This window comes from Tetrao urogallus (genome assembly GCF_951394365.1).
Source record: "Tetrao urogallus genome assembly, chromosome: 3".
NCBI lineage: Eukaryota > Metazoa > Chordata > Aves > Galliformes > Phasianidae > Tetrao > Tetrao urogallus.
Genome location: NC_136815.1, coordinates 51,207,769 through 51,229,535, shown reverse-complemented (window position 1 = coordinate 51,229,535; position 21,767 = coordinate 51,207,769). Strand labels below are relative to the sequence as shown.

The 21,767-nt window shown below is 38.3% G+C and overlaps 1 protein-coding gene across 1 annotated transcript in view; it reads left to right on the top strand.

The window, feature by feature from the left end:
* The window catches only part of SPIRE1 (spire type actin nucleation factor 1), a gene marked incomplete at both ends in the record, with an annotated part of 121,308 nt that overhangs the window by 4,114 nt on the left and 95,427 nt on the right, over positions 1-21,767 (top strand). Inside the window, one exon of the mRNA XM_079533802.1 lies at positions 6,589-6,623. Coding sequence (XP_079389928.1) covers positions 6,589-6,623 — 35 coding nt within the window. The remainder of the gene's footprint in view (positions 1-6,588; positions 6,624-21,767) is intronic.

Genomic DNA, 21,767 nt, shown 5'->3' with positions numbered 1-21,767 from the left:
TAACAACAGCGATAGGTGACCTCTATTACTAATTATCACATTTACATTTTTGCAAATCAGGCTGTGAAAGCATAGTAATTTGGTGTTGACAGAAATTTGCATTTGTGACTCCAAAGGAAAACTTAAGAGCAAGGAGCTTTGAAGAGTTGTGGACTTCAGATATTCATAATGATAATAAAAAGTAATGGGTAATGGAATGCAGCTTCAGGGGCTGGCTGAAGGTGACAGTTTACCAGGTACTAACTTGGTGAGGGATGATAGGTAGGAGTGGGTTAGCATGGTAAGGACTCTAAAAATGAGGGCAGCAGTTGTGATGGTGTGACAGATTAGCCTTTAATGGGGTGATTCAGGGCTGAGAGTGGCATCAGGCAGCGGGGCTGACCCACAGCAGCATGATTAAGGAGGCTGACTGGAGTGTGACTGTCCTTGCTGAGGTTGGGGCAGGTGGGCTGTGGTAGGGCAGGCAGTGAGAGGATTAAAGATACGTAGAATCCTGGATCCCTCTTGACAATGAATGTATCATAGAAATGGGAGAGAGCTTTTTCATCATCTCTAACAAAAGAAAGCTGCAAAGAACTTTTTGTTTCTGAATTTATTAGATTGCAGAGTTGCATGTGGTAAAGAGACAGAACAATTATTGTTCCATTCCTGATAAAACCTTAAGCTAGTTTGTGTGACGCATGTAGAGCTGTGAGCGTGCTATTGAGTTTTATTGCTGTGCACTTTAAGAGCAACAAAAAGGTGAGTCAGTTTGTACAGTGTAAACACAAGGCTGCAGGTATAGCCAAGGTAGAGAAAAAGTGAGGACTACTTTTCTGTCTCTTGATAGAAAGAGAGTTGACTGGATAGAAAGAGAGTTGAGCTGGTGGAAGCTCATAACTGGTACTACAGTGCTGTGGTATCCGTTTAGGAAAGCTGTGGCCTGCTGAAGACTCCCAGTGGCCTCAGTCAACATTCTGTTGCAAGCTCACATGCTTGTTGGACCAGCAAGTAAGTGGATAGCTCCAGGAGGAAAAATAGAGTAACAGAACTTAAGGTAAAGAGAGCTTTTTGAGACATGTGAACACTGAGTGCATATTCAAGCATTTTTGGGGAAAGATTTATGTATGGACATGCCAGAGAAGAGTGAGTGTGTTATCTTTACTTAAATAAGTATCTGCAGAAGAGAATGATGGCTATGTATAGAGCAGCACTTGGAGATGCACATTGACCACGATATTTATCTTAGAATAACAAAATTGACTTGATCCTTAGGTAGACTTAGAGGTTTGCCTCAGAAAGTGAGCAGATGACTGTAGAAAGAATTGCCCAGTGACCAGAGCCAGTTTTCTTGTGCAGAGTACTAGTGGGACAAAACAATGAATAATCATTGTATCACATCTTAGAGGGTAGCTTTAGCATAGTAGGTTTGTTAATTTGGCATTAAAGAATATTATTTGGAAATAATTTCCATTGCAAAATATAACCATGTAAAAGAACTGTCAATCTTTACTGACAGCGGGGTTGGGACTCAATGATCCTTGGAGTCCTTTCCAACCCAAGCCACTCGACGATTCTATGATTACTTTTGACTGTGCAAAATGAGGACTAACTTCAGTGAATCCAAGTTGAATGGAGAAAGATAAAGGCGTGATAAAAGATTGACACAGTGGAGGAGATTTCTGGGCTCCTTCTGTATCCTCTCTAAGAATTTTCTTTCTTTTGTCCTGTCCCCTTTTGAAAAGCGAGGCAGACCATTTCCAAATCAACTGGAGGCAGATATAGAAATCACCATGCAGATTCAAAAAGCCAGCTGCAAGGGTTTACCTCATTTCTTGTCATCTTTAATTACACAGTTTAGAGGAGGGATGTGTTGATCCTGAAGACCTAAGCATTTTCCTTAAAAATAGCCTTTCTGAGGGGTGTCCTGTTAACTATGCTAATTCCAGTCTTCTTCCTGTTCTCAGTCTTCTTCTCCTTCCACCTTGCAGCCTGGTGGTTCTTATAGCCTGTGCTTGACTTATATTTTTCATTGCCACTTAGACATTTTGTTGATGTGCTTTTGTTTTTATTCAAGATGTCTCTCTGTCTTTCCATTGTTTTTCATTTGTTTCTCCTGTAATATCCGTCCTCTACAAGAAATGTCTCACTCCTGCTGCACCATTATTTTCCTCTCCACGTAATTATGCATCCATTTATTTATGTGTTCCTTTTTCTTATATTGCTTGGTTGCCTTTGTTTTTTTCATTTTTCTTCCTTTCCTTTTTATTGGTACTAATCTTGACTTTCGGGTTGAAAGTCTTGCTAGATTTGGTAGTGAATGCTGCAGTTCCTGCAATCAGATGCTTAAATGAATCACAGAATATCCCAGGTTGAAAGGGATCCACAAGGATTGTCAATTCCAACCCCTGGCTCCACACAGCACCATCTAAATACTTACCTTATGTCTGAAAGCATTGCCTAAATGAGTCTGATATTTTTCTTTTAAGGAGTTTCTTCTCTTCAGGACAGAGAAAGACCTACTATTACTGTAGGTACAGTACCTCTTGAAGACTTGAAAGTCAGAAAGCAAATACAAATTCAACTTACTGAATGGGCAGTGCCCCTCTTTCCTGAGGGCACCCTGAGGTCTTCTGTTGTGGAAGAAGTAGGTTTGGTTTGCCCAGAAGCACAGAAGTAGGCTGTGGAATCTAAGTAGAATATTACTGTTCAACACAAAATCGCTTTCAGGCTTGTTACTATAGCATATATAGCATATACACATTTGTTGGAACATCAGTGCTGACAATCTTGATTCTGAAAGCAAGCAGTGCTTTCAGATCCATCAAGAGGATCTGGGGATGTTGAAGGCAGGCCAGGAAGGTGCTCTGAGGCTCTTATGCTGCTTGTAGTGGAAACAACAGCCCAGTGGCTGTGGTGTCAAATCACAAACATCAACTCTAGTTTAGGATTTCTTTGGACAGTGGAGTGCAAATTGTTTTGTACACCCTGCATGTGTAGCCTCTATCAGTCCATTTCAACATGCCAAATCATCTATTTCAGCTTTAAAATGATGTCTTGAATGCAGGCTCCTTAGTATTGGCAGCAGTACATGATATGCTTGCTGTTTTGTTTTTAAATCTGTGGAGATCCTTAACTGTGATTTGCTCATCCTTGAAAGGCATGGCGATTACGCTTGAGTGAAGCACGGGCTATTGATAAATTGGGTACAGTCTTTTTTTAAACAGCATTCTGAGACATTATGTGAAAGTAATTATTTTTCCCTGTATAAATGGCAGCCTGAAGCTTCTGCCTTGAGGGATGAGTCAGAGTACCTTAGTGCTTGATGGAAGCTTGGCCTAACTCCACTTGCTGGGGCTTGGAAATATGAATAATTTTCAAACAGAAATTCTGAGAAATGATAAATGTTGCTCAGGGGTTTGTTGTTGTGTTGTTATTATTATTTCATGACACATATGGGGCTCTTTGAAAACTGTTTTCAGACATATAAGAAACCTTCTATTTGAGCCTCTTTGCTTATTGCAAAAAATGAGCAGTTTTGCTTTTCGCTGGTTTGTGAGTGAAAGATCATGTGATTTCCCAAACCGTAGCCTGTTTGTAAACTAAAGCTAACTTGATGGGTTAAGTTATGCTGTTTGCTAGTAATGAATGCACTACTGGAAAGCTGTCATGGGAAAATGCTATTGAGATGCATATATTTTGGTGTTGAGAATGGTGAAATTGCTGCACATCTTAGCAGCTAGCTGAATGGCTGTACAGGGTGGAGAAGGAAGGATGTAGGTAAAGAAGCAACAGCTGAAATGACTTTGTAAACCTTCCCTTAGTTACCAGATAAACATGTAAGGCTGCTTGCAGACAGAGACTGCAAACAGAGACAGTTTTATGACTTATAGGGATGTATTTTTATTCCTTCCAGTGCAAATTAGGAAAGTGTGACCCTTAGGCTATGTTTAGAAGTTCCTGTTTTTTTTCAGTAATCTCAGCTGAAGAGAAGAAATTTCTGATCCTGGCTATTAGGAGTAAATTGGCTTGCGTGGACCACGCAAAAGCAAATTCATGTAAATCTTGATAGATTCAAGGCAGTGTGTGTTTATTGGGCAAGCACTGTTAGTATCTGGGTCTTCAGTAACTTTGGAAATTTCCAGAGGAATGTGCCCTTCAGTCACCGCAAACAGGGTGGAGAAATCTGCTCAGCTTATAGCTGGAATCAGGGCTCAGAGGGGTAGGGAAGGGAGTAGTGAGGTAAGTCCATGATATTAAAATGATGTATGTCAATCAGTAGTTTGCACCTCAAATACTGTCTGTAGTACATTTGAGCTGTTGTGAGACTTAAACTACTTGTTTCTCCCCTTTCCCTACCTGGAATATGGAATTCCATGGTAAAAAAACAATTCTGCCGTTTTTAAGTGCTGTTAGAAACAACTCTCTGGTGGTGTTACCCAGTTTGCACGTAATGAGAGTGAAAAATTCAGCTTAATATGTTACTTAGTTACAGTAATAATAAATGTTGGCTCTGAAAGCAGTAATTAATTTAGATAGAAATTTATAGGAAATAAGGCAAGTTTCTGAAGCTCAGGTGCGTTCATGAAAGTTTATCAAAGATTTATCAAAGATGCTGTAAGATGAATTTCTTGCTATTCCTTTCTGAATACGATTTTTACACTGTTTCTTTTGGTCTGGGCTGATGGATTTGCTTTGTACTTCAGGATTTGGTTAAGACTTCAGTTCAAAGGCTCTTTGTAGGACCTCAGCATGGCTTTGAAGTGTAGCAGTGGGTGCTTTGTGTCTGTGTTACTGAGAGGATCTGGTGGTGTTGGACTCCTCTTCCACTAGGCTACAGGAGATGCAACTTGACATGGTTTATCAGTGGTTACATGTTCTAGAGAACTGCTATGCCATTGCATGGTTAGTGGTTTAAAATTGCTATCTTTTCCCCCTGTTTGGACTATGTTTCTGAGAATTGCTCTCTGTATTGCCTTGTATCGTGGATTCATGTTATTTTGCTCAGCGGTCTTTCAGATTTCAATGAATTAGCCCCCAGTATTCATAACTCTGCTAGTAGTCATAGGATACTAAAAAGTTTAGTGAATTTCCCCCAATTATAATTTAAAATAATAACACAAGTCTGACCATTTTGAAAGCCGAAAATGGCTCTTCTATGGATCTTGACATGAACGAACCAGAATCCCCAGTCCTTTTGACAAGAGGATGCAAAATGTATTTAAAAGCTGCCCTTTTAAGTCACTCTCTTGTGCTTCATTATGAAATCAGACACCAGTGTTCAGCTTACACTGGCGAGCCTTCAAAATGAAGGCAAACAGCTTTCCCTCTACAGGTTAGGTGTTTCCTATTCATTCAAGACGTGTTTAACCTTTAGTTTCAAAGGCAAGGTGACTAGTGCAATATGAAAAATTAATCTGTTTCTATGCGGGTGACTTCCCTAGCGCTGTCAGTTTTGCATGCCATTCAGATTTTGTGTATTAAGCCAGCATGATCGTTCCTCAGTGCTAATATTATGCTAACCACTTGGCTGAGCTTCCTGAGCTCACCAGGCAAGCTGATGAAAGCAATCTTCCTAGTCAGGGCTACAGATTGCAGGCTCTCTCTGGCCACTCCATTCAGGCCTTTGGTTCCCTGGGCGTGCTCAGCAGCCATCACCCAGAGCAGACACTTCTGGCCAACACGTGCAGGCCTGAGTTCTGAATGGGTGGGGATGCAGAATCACGTCCCACGCTCCCAGGCTGAGTGCCGTCAGGCCCAGTGCTGCAGACTACAGATGTAGCAGTGCAAATGCAACACTACCCAAAAAAGGACTAAAGAAGTAAAATTAAATGCCTGCGTGTTTTGAAATTAAAGTTTGGGGTAGCTCCCCTTTGAAATGGAGATCCTTCTGTGAAATATTTTCTTGATTATTGTTTTCCAACAGAAGATCATCCTGCCGGAATTATTTTGCATTGCTCTGGGAATGAATTATTAATATGAAATGGTAATCTTGCTGCTGAAATGGTACTTGGTGCAAAGTTTCTGTCCTATTTTTTATACTCCATCAAGCCACTCACAATTTTATACCAAACATTTGGACTTTGAGAAAATTGAGATTTTCAATCTGAAACAGTTGAGAAACTTAATTTTTCTATATTATACATATTCAAAAGTGATGTTTTGGAGATGCAAAAATTGAGAAGGGGGACTTACAAAAATATTACAATAATATTGCTTCTTTAGTTTTCTTGAAGTTGGTGTTGTTGTTCAACTCTCTGATATACTGGTAGTATCAAATGAAACAGTGGCTTTTTCCTTGTTGCAAATTAATGATATTTTTCTCTCTTGAAATAATTATTTGTGTCTACTTAATTGAAGCCAACACGTTTGCATGTTCCCTTCATGGCTGAGCATCATTCATACAATTTAAATAATGAAGCCAAACATTAAAGACAGATCATAAAAGGGAGAATTATGATCAAATAAAGAGTGCAGAATCTTTTTGTTGTTAAGTCTGTGATGCATGTATAACGCCAGTATTACTGAAATGTGTGATAGAAGCAAGGCAAAGAACCATGTTTTTTGCCCACTGACTTAATCTGAAAGCTATTTTTTTTTTCCTTACAGATAAATCGGAGCATTTACACTGCACAGAAATGGAGGTAAGAAAAGTATTTGTGTTCTCCGATGGTGCTGATTTAGCTCAGAGCTTTTTCATTATCATATACTGTAAATGTGGAATGCTTTGAATGGGAAGTCTTACTGTGAAATGTGTATGGTATTTATTACTTATTAACACGTGCATAAATCTATCTTAATGTAAGATATTGGGTCTCATGCTCAGATACAGAGGAAAGAAAGTCCATGTAGTTTTCAATAAACAGGGCTGGAGATATGATATAAACTTGTTCGTTGTCATTTCTTCTAAATATGAATCTTCAGCACAATATTTTGTTTTAGATAATTTCTCTTGGATAAATTCTCTTGATGTAGTTACATTAGAAACAACTGGTAGATTGTGGAATAAATAGTAAGTATTTATGGAATAGGCTGATGTTATTTGACAACCCAAGAACGTGGATAGAAGCAGAGAAGACAAGTGATCTCCGGATTGTTTGTCCACCTAAAGTTGTCCTGATTTCCTGTGCTTTTAATACTTCTTTTCATTTAGAATTGGCAATATGGGGCCTAAGAAATACTGTGTGATGTCTTGGTGGGCTAGCAATAGAAAGACAAAACCAGTTAAAACTGTTTGCTTTGTATCTTGACCATTATTTGACACTGTATCTTTGATACTAAGCTGTGATGAGGGTTAAAAGAATGTTCAAGCTATCATTATGTCAGATTCATAGATTTAATCCAAAGCTTGAATGAAAACTAAGCAGACCTTCTAGTTGAACAGGATGTCAACTCATAGTTGCTTCTTGTGATACAGAGTAAGTCATATAGTCTACTCCTTAAATGAAGTTTTCCAGCAGTTAGCACAGCTATCTGTATCCTTTGCAGGGCAGTCTGTTCTCATTGCCTTTGAACTTTCTTTCAAGTGTAAAACTGAGTTTTTACTTCAGCTGTTCAATCAGTACCTCAGGCTTAGCCTGGAGATAGCGTCAGTGCAGGCATCCTAATTGGTGGGCTCTCTGCTTTCTCATCAATAGTATATGTGAAGGTGACAAATGGCTGTTGCTATAAGGTTTATATATAGATAAAACTGTGTGTGGAAATGGCTGGTTTATGAAAAGCCAGCTAATTCAACACACATGGGAAATTGCCAAAGCCATCCAGATTCTTGCAAGCATTTATAACAAAATGGGAAGGTTCTTTCTGCAGGATACAGGGTAATTCCTGACAGAAACAAGTACAGACATTGAAAGTCAACATGTTTCTGTTTATATAGTCCAAATTAAGCAAATTAAGCATTCTGTTCTTATTCCAGAATTTGCAGAAACTTGGTTCATGAGTCTAGTACCTCTCTTAGAAATGATGATCCATTGTGTCACTTGCTTTGCATACTAAATACTGTTTACAAATTTGCTTTGTGTTTTTTAACAGAAGATAATGAAAGACCCTAATGGTAAAAATGGAGATGATGATAATAAACCTCTGTTGAAATATTTGTAAGAGAAGATAAAAAGTCTATTTTGGAAAAACAAAAATGCTTTTGTTTCAAAAGAGATTGTTGAGACTCAGTTGGATATATTCTGCTTTGTTATCTTCCATGGAGAAAGAGCTTTTGAATTTTAGTAGTTTTAAAAAATTACTTTTGTCAGTGGTTAGAAAGGAAAAATTTCAGCGAGTCAGAATTTGCCTTGGGACAAAGCATCACTTTAAATTGTCTCTAATGATCACTTTGACCATGATCATATTGACTCTTCTGTTTGTCATCTTGAAGGAGACAGCAAAGGAGTCAGTGGCTCCTTCCTCCTCCAAAGTCCCTGAGGGGCTGCAGCTTTAGACTTGGTGAGGATGATGTTGGTGTTTTTCAGAACCAGGAATTCAGCAGAGAGAGCATATTGCACTTTTTAGATTCCTGTGGCCTAATTGAATATATTAGAGTTTGTGGAAAACCTCTTAAAAATGTAGCTAATAATAATCATAACTTTTTTTTTTGCAGAACATGTAAACTATCCTGATTCGATACTCCTTTTATTTCAAGCTATGTGTTAAATTCAGGGTCCAGTTGCCATAGCCATAGTGGGAAGTAAGGAATCAGGTGACCTCATTTAATGTGTGTCTGCCTGTGACTCTGTATGTGATGATAGCTCTACTTTGTTGTCTCAAACAAGGTGGTGAAGATTATATAAAATATGCCAGCCTCATTTGTAAACATGCAGTGCTCATATAGAAAACATTCTGTGAATGTGAGTGAGTCATATGTAGGAGAGGTTAATTGCCAGGTATTGGAGAAGACCCACCTAATATCATAGGCTTGTTGTGTGAATTAAGTGGTGTGTATGCTGGCATGAAAATATGTGCAAACTCTCTCATTTGTTTAAAAGTCAGGAATTAATTAAATAACCTGTCCCAAACAATGGTGAATAAACTACTTGTTCAACATCATCCAGCTCATGTCAAATCACAAAGTGAATCAATTGTCACAATGTTTTGAGGAGCCTTTTGTGTGCTGTCTGCAAGCTGTTGGTTACATGTGTTTCATATAATTATTACAGTCCTAACGTGCATTGAAAATTATGTTTACTTCAGTACAAATAAATACTTGTTATTTATTGTGTTGAGTCAAACAGATCAGCCACCTCTCTCATGCTAATGGAGATGAGACCTTGCACTTAATAGCACAGACTGGTAGGATTTGAAAAGCTGTGCAATAATTTTGCATTAAAAGCAATGTCATGCCTACATTCAAGTGTGTTATATGCTCAAAATTCAACCAGTATTAAATGGGTTTATTTAATGTACACAGATAGCTAGGATATATTTTTTTAATCTCTGGATGTACAGTAGAGTTGCATCCTGATGGAGGGGCAGTTGCAGCAGTGAAGAATCACTGGTACATGCAGTGGTGGTAATTAGTTCTACTTCCTGAGCTCGTCCTTATGGTGACAAAGGAAATGTCATTGTGAGGACAGGCAGAAATGTTTTTATGAGAGTAATTTCCCTCAGTAAAAATGTGACTGACTGTTGTTGGCAAAACTCCCTGTGAATGATTGGGTACAAGTCTGGTAATTCCATGAAAGCTCGTGGATTATTGTGCTGTTAAGAGGAGAATTAACAGGGATTCAGGGTGGCCTCTTGGAAATCAAAGCAGAGTCATGCATCTTTTCTGGAGAGCATTAAGCTGTGCTGGAACATTAGGTGCTGGTGGTCATGAGTGAAGTGCTCATACACCTGTTAATGGCATTACCTCAGGAGATGCTGTGTGTCCAGCCTGTGAGGGACCTGGTGCTTTAGATACCTGAGAGCCCATTATGATGCTCCTTGATGTGGCTGCTCTGTGGCAGGCACTCATCTGTCCCCGTGATTTGCCTGAATCACTACAATGGTCACAACAAAACAAGACACTTGATTATATAGGAAACACAAGCACAGAGGTAGAATTTAGATTTTGGTCTTCTGTGTTTTGTAATGAGCTGCTTTTTCAAGAGGAGCTCAGTCTTTTGTGACTCATGTAAATATCAGGAGAGGGTTGATCTTGAAGGAAAGTGGATTTCTGTTGTTTACTTGCTTTAAGCTTGGCACATCGCCTTTTTCATTCAACGATTTCATTAAGAATACACAGTGAATTATTGGGCTGGAGAACTAATAATGTATTTGACTAAGCTGATTTAGTGATAGTCCAATCATGCCATCTGTCCAGGGTCCCTGGAAGAGAAATCAACTGCTCCTTGTAAAGGCTTTTTGATTTTGCAGCATGATATGATGTGCCTTTAATAATCTGTGCACCCCAAAGTCTGATGGGATTTGTGAGGAAACCTTTGTATCAGCTGGGTGAGAGCGGAGAGACAAAAATTCAGCCCTGGTTTGCTGGAATGGCTGGAGGAAAAATAGGTCTCGCAGTAAATTTGATCACTCCGAGAGAAGTTTTGCCTGTGAAAAGCAGAAATAGCTGAACATGGAGCAGTAAGTTAGGTGTTACGGTGCTTCTGTTAAATCTCAAATCACAAAAATGTTCCTTCTGTAGTTAATATGTGAGGCCATTCACATTACCCAGTTGTATCACAATTGAAATATGGGAATCAAAGCTCACCAATTTAGTTTATGTTACTCTGAAAGGGATCTCGGTGTGAGGAGAATAAGGTTATTTGTATTGGTCCTCAGTTTCTGCAGACCCCTTTTTCTTTCAGCTCTATTGTTCTACCATTTGATATCTATCATATTAATGATATGCTGTCCTATCCGTAGTTGCTGCCATGTATATTGATTGATGTGACAGCTATCATGTTAATCAGCTTTCAAGGTGCCATTCTTTTGTGCCAGTGGACATGTTTGCCTCCTTGTACAGACCAAAAGAATAATGTGATTACTTGGTCAAGCTGCAGGGAAAGCTTAAGCTTTAGGTGTTGGTTGTGTGCCTGCAATTGAGTAGTCTCTTGCATTGTCCTTTCGTTTCATTATAATAAAACTTTAGTTTATAATTTTGAAATTAAAAATGCAAATTTTCAGAAATTTCATTTTTGATTGTTAGTACAAAAAAAAAAAAAATTAAGCAACAAAAATTGTGAGTGCATTCCTTGTCTACTAAATCCTTCAAAGGTTTCTGAAATAATACGGTGCTGGTTTCTAAGAGTGTGCTAGTTATGAGTTTTCTGATAGAGAGGCTGTGTTTTCAGAATGTGTCAATTCTGATATATATTAGGTTGATGAAGCAAGCGAGTTGTGCTGGCCGCAGATATGGCAGTACCACAGTTTTAAAGATGGCTAATATACTAAATGTTCTGCCTGTTCTGTTAATATACTAAACGTTCTGGTTACTATAGAAAATAAAAAAAATGATTGATCTTAACAGATGGATTTCAGAGCACTGGGGCAAGGTCCAAATAAAGTATTTAATAATAAAAAAGTAATCCTAACAAAGGGTGAAATTTCTGAGCTTGAATAGAAGCCAAATAATAATTCTAAGTGTAATTTAATGGAGGCTGCTCTTATCCTTTCTTTTCTGTGTGGATTTGGCCTAAGGCAATTCTGAAACTAAATAAAATACATCCCTGCAGTTCAGTAGGTTCAGCAATAAGCTTGACCTAGTGGGATGGTGTGGACAACAAAAACAACAAAATAAAACCCTTCTGTTCTGAAGAACTTCAATAACACATTCACTACTCTGCATCTGCAACATGCAGAAGATTTACAGACTGAGAAGAAAAGTACATAAAATGTAGATGAAATGACACAGACAAAAAGCACCCAAAGAACATGATTTGGAGAGTATAGTGCTCGAATAATTGTGCCTTTATCACTTGTTTCTAACTTAGCTATTTTCTATTTAGTTAATACCGGAAAAAAGCTTTTGTACCCCTCAGGAGTCCAGTGGAAGACAGCATACTTGGTTTGTGGTTTATAATGCTTCTCTCTTGCACCTAGAAGCCCACTGAGTATTACTGTTACTTTGCAAATCCATGTGAATCCATGGCCTCATAACCAGTTGTAAAATACTTTTATCATCTCTCATCTTTTATATTAGTTTTCAGGTTGCTAAAATGTAAAGAAGAAATGAGACAATTTGAAAGGAAAAATAAAAGGAAAAATTCTCATGTTTTTTCTCACCAATGGAGAAAAATATTGAGGACCTAATGTTGAATCATAGCTTGCTTTTAGTAAGTGCTGTGTTTTTTTTGCCTCTGTGGCAGTTTTGAGATATTTATTTAGCAGGCAGACTGTGGGTTTTCATTCAAATCTTCATCTCTATTTTAATTCTTAGAAGGCAAAAAAAAAAAAAAAAAAAGAGAAATGATGTCAGAAATCTTATTAGTTTGATTCCTTTTCTGAAGTCTTGTATCTTTGTGTTACCTTTCTCTCCTTTTGCTTTGATGGTGTAAGTGATAAGAAGTAGACGTACAGTGTAATGTAAGTAGAACAGTTCAATTGGAAGGGTCCATCAAAGATCAAGTCCAACTGCCTGAGTACTTCAAGGCTAACCAAACATTAAAGCATGTTATTGAGGACATTGTCCAAATGCCTCTTGAATACTGATGGGAATGGGGCATCAACCACTTCACTAGAAAACCTTTTCAAGAGTTTAAGCATCTCCATGGTAAATAAATTTTTCCTAAAGTAATGTTTCTCACTGAAAATTTCCATTTATTTACAGCCATTCTTTGCTACGTTTATGAGTGGAACCTGTACGCTTCTATTCACTTAGCACTTGCACTTACACTGATGAAGGGATAGGTTCAGTGGGAATTTTTACTTTTGGGAAACCGAGGGAAATTGGACTTAATGCCATTATTTTTTTGTTGTGGAGAGCAGAGTACTTTGATGAGCAGCCTAAGTATCTGAATATAATATTGCACTTTTCTTTCCAGATATATTACTTTCAATAGGATAGCTATATCACTGCAGGGTATAAGTAACTTCCCTGTATGAGTGGGTATTGATGGTGTTCTGTGAAGAATAAACATCAAACCGTGGTAAAATCTAATAGTTCTAGTGAATTATCAACTCACTTAAAGAAACAAAATTACTCATGACCTTTTAAAATTTTTTTATAACCCTAATTGATCTCTAATTCTTCCCTTTTGTGGGTGGCTGCATTTAGTATCTAATATAAAAGCCCTTGGATGTCCAAGGAGCAGTGTTTTGTTGGTTGATCTACCAAGACGCATGACACATGGCTACTGGATTAGCCTTATTTTAACATAATTAAGATAACATCATTCTTTTTTGTCAATTTTGAATTTGGTTGGTGGTCAAAGAAAGCAGGATTTCAAGGGAGCTAAAGATTTAATTTCATTTCAGATTTGTTACCGCTTATCAGCTTCCCAACCTAAAACAACGCTTGGATTTTAAGTGTAAATTTAACCACTAAGAAAATGACACAAGGATTGCAAGATGAAACTAATATCAGTAAGTTTATTTTTGAATACTGGAGAGATTTGAAGCGAGAGAAATACTTATAGAGGATCGAGAGCGCTCCCATCTTCTTCACTGGCACCTAGGCTTTTCAGTACCAGCTGATATTGAGTCACTCTAACATTACTCCTTTGAAGCTACTTAGAAATACTAATCCAGTTTATCTAAACTATATCTAGTTGGATGATTTAACATAGAAATTCTTGTTCTTTTAATATGTAGATCTGCCATCAATTTACAGTTGGGAAAAAGACATTAAGAAAGACCTTTTTTAAATGCAGCTTTAGCTAATAATGAAAATGAACACATGAAATTTCTATGAACAAGTACTGTTTAGCCTTTAATTTCTCTTGCTTTCTGATGCTGCCTGGACAATATGCTGGCAGAAAGAAGAGCTGATGTCCTCTTGTTATGAACACGCAGAATCTTCAGTTCCTGCAAGAGAAGGGGGAGAAGTATGGTGTCGTCTGATGGGATTTCCAGGGGTTATTTGAGGAAAGTACTGTGAATGAAACCTAATTTGGTCTTCAGTCAGGTGTGTTTTCAGTAGGTTAATAATGGAACAGATCAGAAATTCCCTGTGACACCATCCTTGGGCATTCACAAGACACGCACAGTGAGGTCATCAGAAATTGGTTGTACATAAACAAATGCTTTCTCTTTCAATTCTGTGACTAAATGCTCTTCTTCACATGAACACTAACGTGTAAAGTTTTATCTAAATAACTTGACCTGAGAAGCAGAGACATTTAACAACACAAGATTTGCAGCACTATTGTATACTTTCTTTGGCAAAAAAGTGTACTGAATCTGGGGGCTCACTGAGGCAAAAAAGAGTTTTTCTTAGTTTGCTCTTTCCTTCATTGGACATCACACAGTGCAACTTGTGAGCTTTTGTTCTGCAGTGAACTTTGTAGTAACTGGTAGGTTTCTGTGCTCCCCGTGAACTATGAGTGTGAACATTTCCATCTTAAACTGTTTTTTTTTCCTGCTGTTTACCTGTTAATGTCAATCATTAAGTAGAAAGCAAGTTCCAAGATCTCTCCTTAGTGACATGAATGAAAGGCTCAAAAAATGTTCAGTGCTGAACTCTTAGATTGTCATTTGGTGTTGCTGTGTGCTGAGGCATGTGCAGTGAAATACTTTGATTTATTAAAAGGAAGTAAAAATAGTAAATTAAACATACAAATTAAAAAAAGCGGTGACTAAATTGTAAATGGCTGTTTCATCGTGTCCCTTTCTTCTATTAACCAGTAGTTAATGAAACTACGTAGTAAATTACAAGGCACCTTGTACCACTTTCAGACCTTCACCTTCAGCAAAAAGTTGAGGTTAAATAATTAACAAGGATAGGGCACGCTGCTCACAGTTCATAGATTAGCTCTTGCTTCAGTTAAGGAGGTAGGAACACTCTGTTAACCTGACCATTTTCGTCCCCCTCAAATTCTTCCCTAAGCCTGAAACACCTGTGTCCAGTTCTCCGCTTCTCACTCGTTCTGCACCTTTACTTCCAAGCCTTCCTCCCCTTTTTCTCTCAAAATCTTCTATAGTTCATGCATTAACTTCCTTTGTTTCTGTTTTTCTCTGTCCAGAAAGTTAGTCATCTGCTTCTGTGGGTGTGCGTTACTGCCTCTGCCTCATATTTGATGACTGTCAGCATTGCATCTCCACTTCCACATGTGTTTTTTTCGCAGCTCCCTGCACCTTTGTTTCCTTGCTCTGTAGGGCCTAGTGGATGTTGTACTGCTATAAATTCATTAATTCTCTGTTATGCGTTTCTCATTGTATTCCTGTCTTTCTCTGTTATCTGGACTTGCGATATTAGCCTTATCTTTGGCTCACACTCTTTCCTCTTCTACAGATGCTTGCCAAATCCTTAATTGCCGTCTGTTAAAAGCACCCCTCTCTTCTCTGGTGCCAGCACTTATTTCAGCCTTTACTTTTTCTTTTTTTGTTGTTTTTTGTCTCAGCCGTTGTGAACTGCCAGCCATCTACTCTTTTCTTGGCAGTGTGGATAAATACTTCTGCAAAGCTGTTTTTACAAGACTCCTCGTCTGGCAGCATCGTGGCTTTTGGGTTAGTGAATGCTGCTCTCCTGTTCAGCTCTGGCCTGCACACCCAGGTTATCTCCTTCACACTAATGTAGCTCTGGAGCAGGCACTCACAGCACAGTAAACAAGTTGCTTTGAGAACCTCTGTCTGGCCTGCTCCTTTTGGAAGCTGTGCCTTTCCTGGTGCTGTGGGCTCCTGACCTTGCAGCCAACGTGCTGCCAACTTTAGACAGAATATGGATGAGACAGATGTGTGTGTATTCTCAACTAGGTATTTCTAACCCCAAATCACCATTTGGTGTGTGAAGCAGTGCTTCTTTTTGAATGTGCTTTGTAGCATGTCCGATTACATTTTTTTTGTCTGAGTGCTCCTTGTGCTTGAATACTGCATTGGGTGTTTCAGCTGTATTACAGCAGTGCAAGCTTCATGCAATCCCTACATCTTCCAAGGGTGGTTCCTGTAGTTGGGCACAGAGAAAACAAATATGGTTGAAACTGCATGAAAACAGTGAAGTAATTTGTGGTCTCTGCCTGCTAGCTGCTTTCTTACCTTGTAATTTTCCAAAAGGGCTGCTCCTGTTTATACGTCTCTGTATGGCTTGCTACTGTAGTTTGCTTTCAAGCTACAATGAGTAAAGCGTGCAGAAAATTATTCTTTTCCATTTTCTGCTTCTTTTTTTTTTTTTTTTTTTTTTTAACCTGATTTATACTACTAACAACAGTAATGTTCTTAAGTGCATCCTGGCCAGCAACATTTATTATAACATTTAACATCCTACATTACTTTTCCATACTGCTTTTAGTTTTTGATCTTAAGCTTAACTACTTGAGGGCTGATATGGCTTTATTTATTAGGCAGAGTTCTTATTTTAATACATTTTTCTTCAAAATTTAGCCTTAGTTTTGTCCATTTTCAGAAATCTTTTAATGCAGATCTAGTAGACAGAGCTAATGCTGAACCTAACATACTTTAAGCTGCTTGGTATTTCTGTTATGAATTCTAGAGGACATTTGACTAGAAGCACTGTGTGAGGAGTCCATGTGCTTGCCTGCAACATTTAAAGTATTGGCACTAAGAAAATGTATTGAAATACTACTAGTTTTTAATGCTTTGGAGCCATTACTAATTGTTATATAAAAAGCTAATCTGAAAAATGTAGGTCAGAACTGTTAAATGAGAGAAAGGGAGAAAAGTATGCAGTCATCATCGAGAGTTTTGCCACTTATTTGGAAGAGCTAGAGCAAAATTATTTTCAATTGAAGGTACTTCATTCTATTACTTAAGGACAATATTTATTTGAAAGTTAAATCCCAGTTTTTAATCCCTGGACTCCCACTTTCTGAGTGCTGTCTGTTTGCAAATCTCAGGTCCTCCAGCTGATGTCTGTGTGTTGTGCTAGCTCTACATGCAAATGTGGTAGCATACTTAATAGTTTAAAAGCCAGCAGTAAATGAGGTGTGTGCTGAACTTGAGGTTCTGTGAGTAGCCCTGGTAATTTAATTATGTGGTAGCCATGATGAATGACTGATGGAAGAAAACAAATGCTGTTCCATTTTAGAGAAAGGAAAATCAAGCTGAAGACATCAGGGAAGTTACCCCAGGTGACATTCAGGCTTTATGGCAGAGCCAGTGTTGATTCCAGGTTCTTTAAGCCCCAATCTTAAAAGCAAAAATCTTTTTGCAGACTTTAAATAGTACCCAAAATGACAAACCTATTTTACTTCACTGCCAAGGAAATACTAATTGCCTTGAAAGACATTTCATCAAAATACTAGGAATTTGTTTGCAGACTAACTTATCCTTTTTTTTTTTTTTTTTTTTTTTTTTTTTTTTTTTAATCTGTGTAGGTTTCTTAAATGCTTGTCTATGAAAGCAGTAATCCATTCTCCTTCAAATAAATCTCTTTCAGAGTTATGTATGCATATGTTGCTTTGCTGGTACAAAAGCACACTTTACCTTCTTTTGTTTGCTTGCTGACCATAGATGGACAAAGCACTGCTCCTACACAGAAGACAGATTTGCTCCTAAATTTCCTGTAAATACTTCAGATATCTACAGTTTCAAAACTGAAGCTGTTAGAATGCTTAGGAAAAATAGAAATGAACAACCTTATAAAAGAAAGTAGTAAACCTTGGGGGACTTGGAGAAGGAGTCAGGCATGGCAGTAATAAGGCGAAGAAAAATAAATAAAAAATACTGAATAGGAAAACTCAGGCAACTCTTTCTTTATTGCAGCATATGGAAAGACACTGAGATAAATGAAGTGCATTGTCATTAAAATATGAATGAAATAATGTTTAGCTTCACAGTACCTGGGTAATTCTTAAGTAGCAGGACAGAAAACTTGGAGGGAAAAATAGTCTGATGGAGTGGAGCAAGTCGGTGATCCTAAAAATAGTCCTTCGTTCTATAAAATATGCTTCAGAGGACAGGTAACATTTTTCAGCAGATAACTCACGAGCAAAGATATAATCATTAAAAACAGCCTGAATCCTTCTGTGGATTTACATTTCAACAGCATTTTTGTATTCTTCTGGCATTTCAAATGTCATGTTGAAACACAAACTGTCAAATTAATGAGATACCAAGTGCATTGCTGTCAGCAGTTTGTCTTTTTTTCCTTTCCTTTAGAATTGCTTATATATATCTGAAGATCTTAGTCCTTCTATCTTACATCTGTATGAGTATCTGGATAGATTTTACCCAACAGTAGGCACTGCAGCAGCAGATACGCAGTCTTTCATTTCCTGTCTTGACATAGCAACTTCAATGATATGGATTAACAGGCAATTGTATTTGTATTCTTGTAACTTAAAGATACTGTTTGCTGAAGACAATTGAATTTTTATGACACAGCTTGTGGGTTGGTTGGTTTTTTTTGTTTTGTTTTGTTTTCTTTATGTGGCTTTATTACTGGGTTTAGGAAGTGACTGTGATGGCACGTTTTTTTAAAAGCTTTCTAAACAGAAAACAGGAAAGTGTTGACTGCTGTGCTTTTTCTTTGTTTGATGGCTGTAGGAACAAAGCACAGTAGCTACTTCAGGTATTGTCATGGAATGAATCACAGAATGGTTTGGATTGGAAGGGACCTCAAAGTCCACCCAGCCCCACCCCCTGCCATAAGCAGGGCTGCCCCCCAGCAGCTCAGCTGCCCAGGGTCCCTTCCAGCCTGGTCTTGAGCGCCTCCAGGGATGGGGCACCACAGCTTACATGGGCAGCTGTGCCAGCGCCTCACTGCCCTTAACACTTTGCTCTATCACTGTCAGGCTGTTGGCCTCCATCTTTTTTATGAACTGCCTTTAAAGCCCTTTTGGCTTCAATGCATTGAAATTGAGAATCATTATACTTGGAAATAAATATATTTTCTACCAAGAATTGTACAGAAACTACTAAAGAACATGTTGTTTTGCTAACAGTGCTTGTTTTTGTAGTCCTGATTTCCTGTCCAAAGCAACTGTATGTGTAATTATGTTTACACTGATGCATGAACTTGCTTGGGATATGGCACTTTGTTTCACAGAGATAGTTCACATGTTTATTCACAGTTTGCATTCAAACATACCTCCAAGACTCAAGACCAGAGATTCTTGCACTGCTCACTGAAGCTGCTCTGTTGCAGCTCCCCCATGACATGCAGAAGATGCAGTTGAGAATGTGTCAGTCCTCTGAATCACTCAGCACAACAGGAACTGTGTTCTTTTCTGAATTTACTTTTTTATTTATGACTCATTGGAATCGTAATGGAATGATCTTCTTGACTCATTTTTTTGTACTACTCTTTTTTTATTTTATTTTATTTCATTTTCTGCTTACTTTGCCCATCATCCCTTCAGCTCCTTGGTAAATGAGAATCTCAGTCTGCTTTTTTCTGCTTTCCTTCAGTTGATGACAGGTAGCAATCTATGTCCTGAGAACAGTCTCCTCTAAGCACATAACTTGGTATCCACACCACACAAACTATTTTTGCTGCTCTGCAGAGATACAGTAGTGCAACATAGATTGGTCTCAGATCCCAACAGGCAGTGCACATATGCAGAATTCCTCCTTGTAAAGGTGATGGGTTGGCTTTTACAGTATGTCAACCTCACTGGTGTTCCAGACAAATTCCAGTGTTGTCCCTGGCTTGACCCACTTCTATTGTGGGCACTGCAAATCTCAGAGATCCTCAGCATCCCAGTGCAGGATTTCATTTGCAAGATTTCTTCTTTCGGAAGAAAAAGTATGCTGAACAAAAACAAAAACAAAACAAACAAACAAGCAGAGGCAAAAAACTTGATCAAAACAAATGACTCTGAATAGATACAGCATTGTCCTCAACCACAAATTTTGCTCAAGTACAACTGCCCTGAGTCTAGCAGCTGTGCCTTCTGATAACACTGATAGCTAGGATCCACAGTGTACAGTTAACTTGTTTGATGCCTTATACCTCATACTGTATTCTCTCTGTTGTATGCTTTTGGGGATCTGACTATGATCTGCAGACTCCTGCTGCATGACATTGTGTTCTCTTGCCCCTCATTTGGAGGAATAAGACTGCTGCAGTCCATCTTAGAGATGTAATTACTGTGTATAGTCTGATTTCCTCAGCTTCGCCCATTAAAGCATCTGACTTATGGATGAGACATAGGATTTCTCAGGTCAAGGAAAACAAGTGTTGTCTTTTTTCAGCCTGCACTGTTAGGTCATAAGATGTTATATAAGCTGATTCCCGTGTCATAGGACACTAAACAACACAATACCCTATTGAGTTTGTACCTTTGGCAACGTGTTTGCTGGTGTGTCTTTCTATGAATTTGGTCTTCCTGGTACTCACAGTGTTGTTTATGAGAAGACATTACTAGTGTTTTCCTTCTGGGTGCACAAAGTTTGAGCTGTATTACTTTCTCTCAATGTGAAGAGCTGTCCTAACATTCACAGATCCAAACCCTTCATATTATCTCTCAGATTTTTGTCTTCACTGTGCAGTAGCTGTGGGTTTTGGCCATCCCTACTCAAATCCTTTTGACATGGCTAATGTGTTGCACCAAGACTGATTTTTTTGCTGAGATTTTGCTGTATTTGATACCTTCTGTTTGTTTCCCCAGTGCCTTAGCTGTGTTAGAGTTGGTGTTGAGAAGATCTCCAGCACTGACATGTTCAGGACTTTCAAGTTGTATGGCACTGTTTTAAACTCTGTTGTTTTTTCCAAGAACTGTGCTGGATTCTGGCTTCTTACCTATATGGTAAAGCTTTCCTGAAAAGCCTCTGTGATCTGCTTTTTGATGATTGCAAATCTGTGGCACTGGGCATGAAACTGGCCAAAGTTATAGCATCATTTAATTGTAGAATAATGTAGGTTAGAAGGGAGCTTTGGAGGTCATCTGTTCCACCCCGATGACTAAAGATGCTCCAGACAATGTTAACCTCAAATTGAATGAGGTTGATTAGGACCTTGCCCAGTCAGATTTTGATTGCGTCCGAGGAGATCCCACAGGCTCACTTGGCAATCTTTCATAACCTTCATTGTGAAGAATACTTAGGCAGGCAGTCACCCAAAAGCAGAAAAAGAAATTCTTAGTAATAGCTGTAGTTATTTGAAAAAGTAATGTACAGGTACAAATGTGTTCTTTTTGTCTTCTCTTTAATCTTAGCAATTGTTTGAATTGCAGGTTGAGAAATACTGAGGGCATGGAAGTTAGTGCTTGAAGTAGAGCACTGGTGTAGGAGCACAGCATGAAAGACAATTGCATGAGCTCCTTTCTCAGACGGCTGTTAAAGCCAGAAACACTTCCCAAACCTTGGTGTACTTATAGTATGCTGAAACATTGAATTACAGGTACTGAGGAACTTGGATTGCTTGTAATAAATCTTTTGTTCCGAGTTTCTAATTTTGTTATTTTTTGTTCCTAGTTTCTACTTTCTAGCATATAAATTTATAGTTGTATTTTTAGAAAATGACTTTTGTCTTTGTCCTGGTGATTTCATACCAGGCCTCAATGAGTGGTTTTACTTGAACTTTGCCATGAACTTTCTTGGATGCAGAACTCATGTTTTATTATGCATAACAAGCAAGAATGTACCGTGTGTGCAGATGTGTCTGCATCTGGTTTTGTCACAGTGAAATAGGAGGAAAAAAAAAAGGTGTAGTGATGTGCTGGTGTTCCCTTTTGGCAGCATAAGTGCTTTGCACACATGTGAAACACCACCAGGAGTTAATGTGTGTTCGAATGTGTTAGGAAGAAGTTGGATGAGAC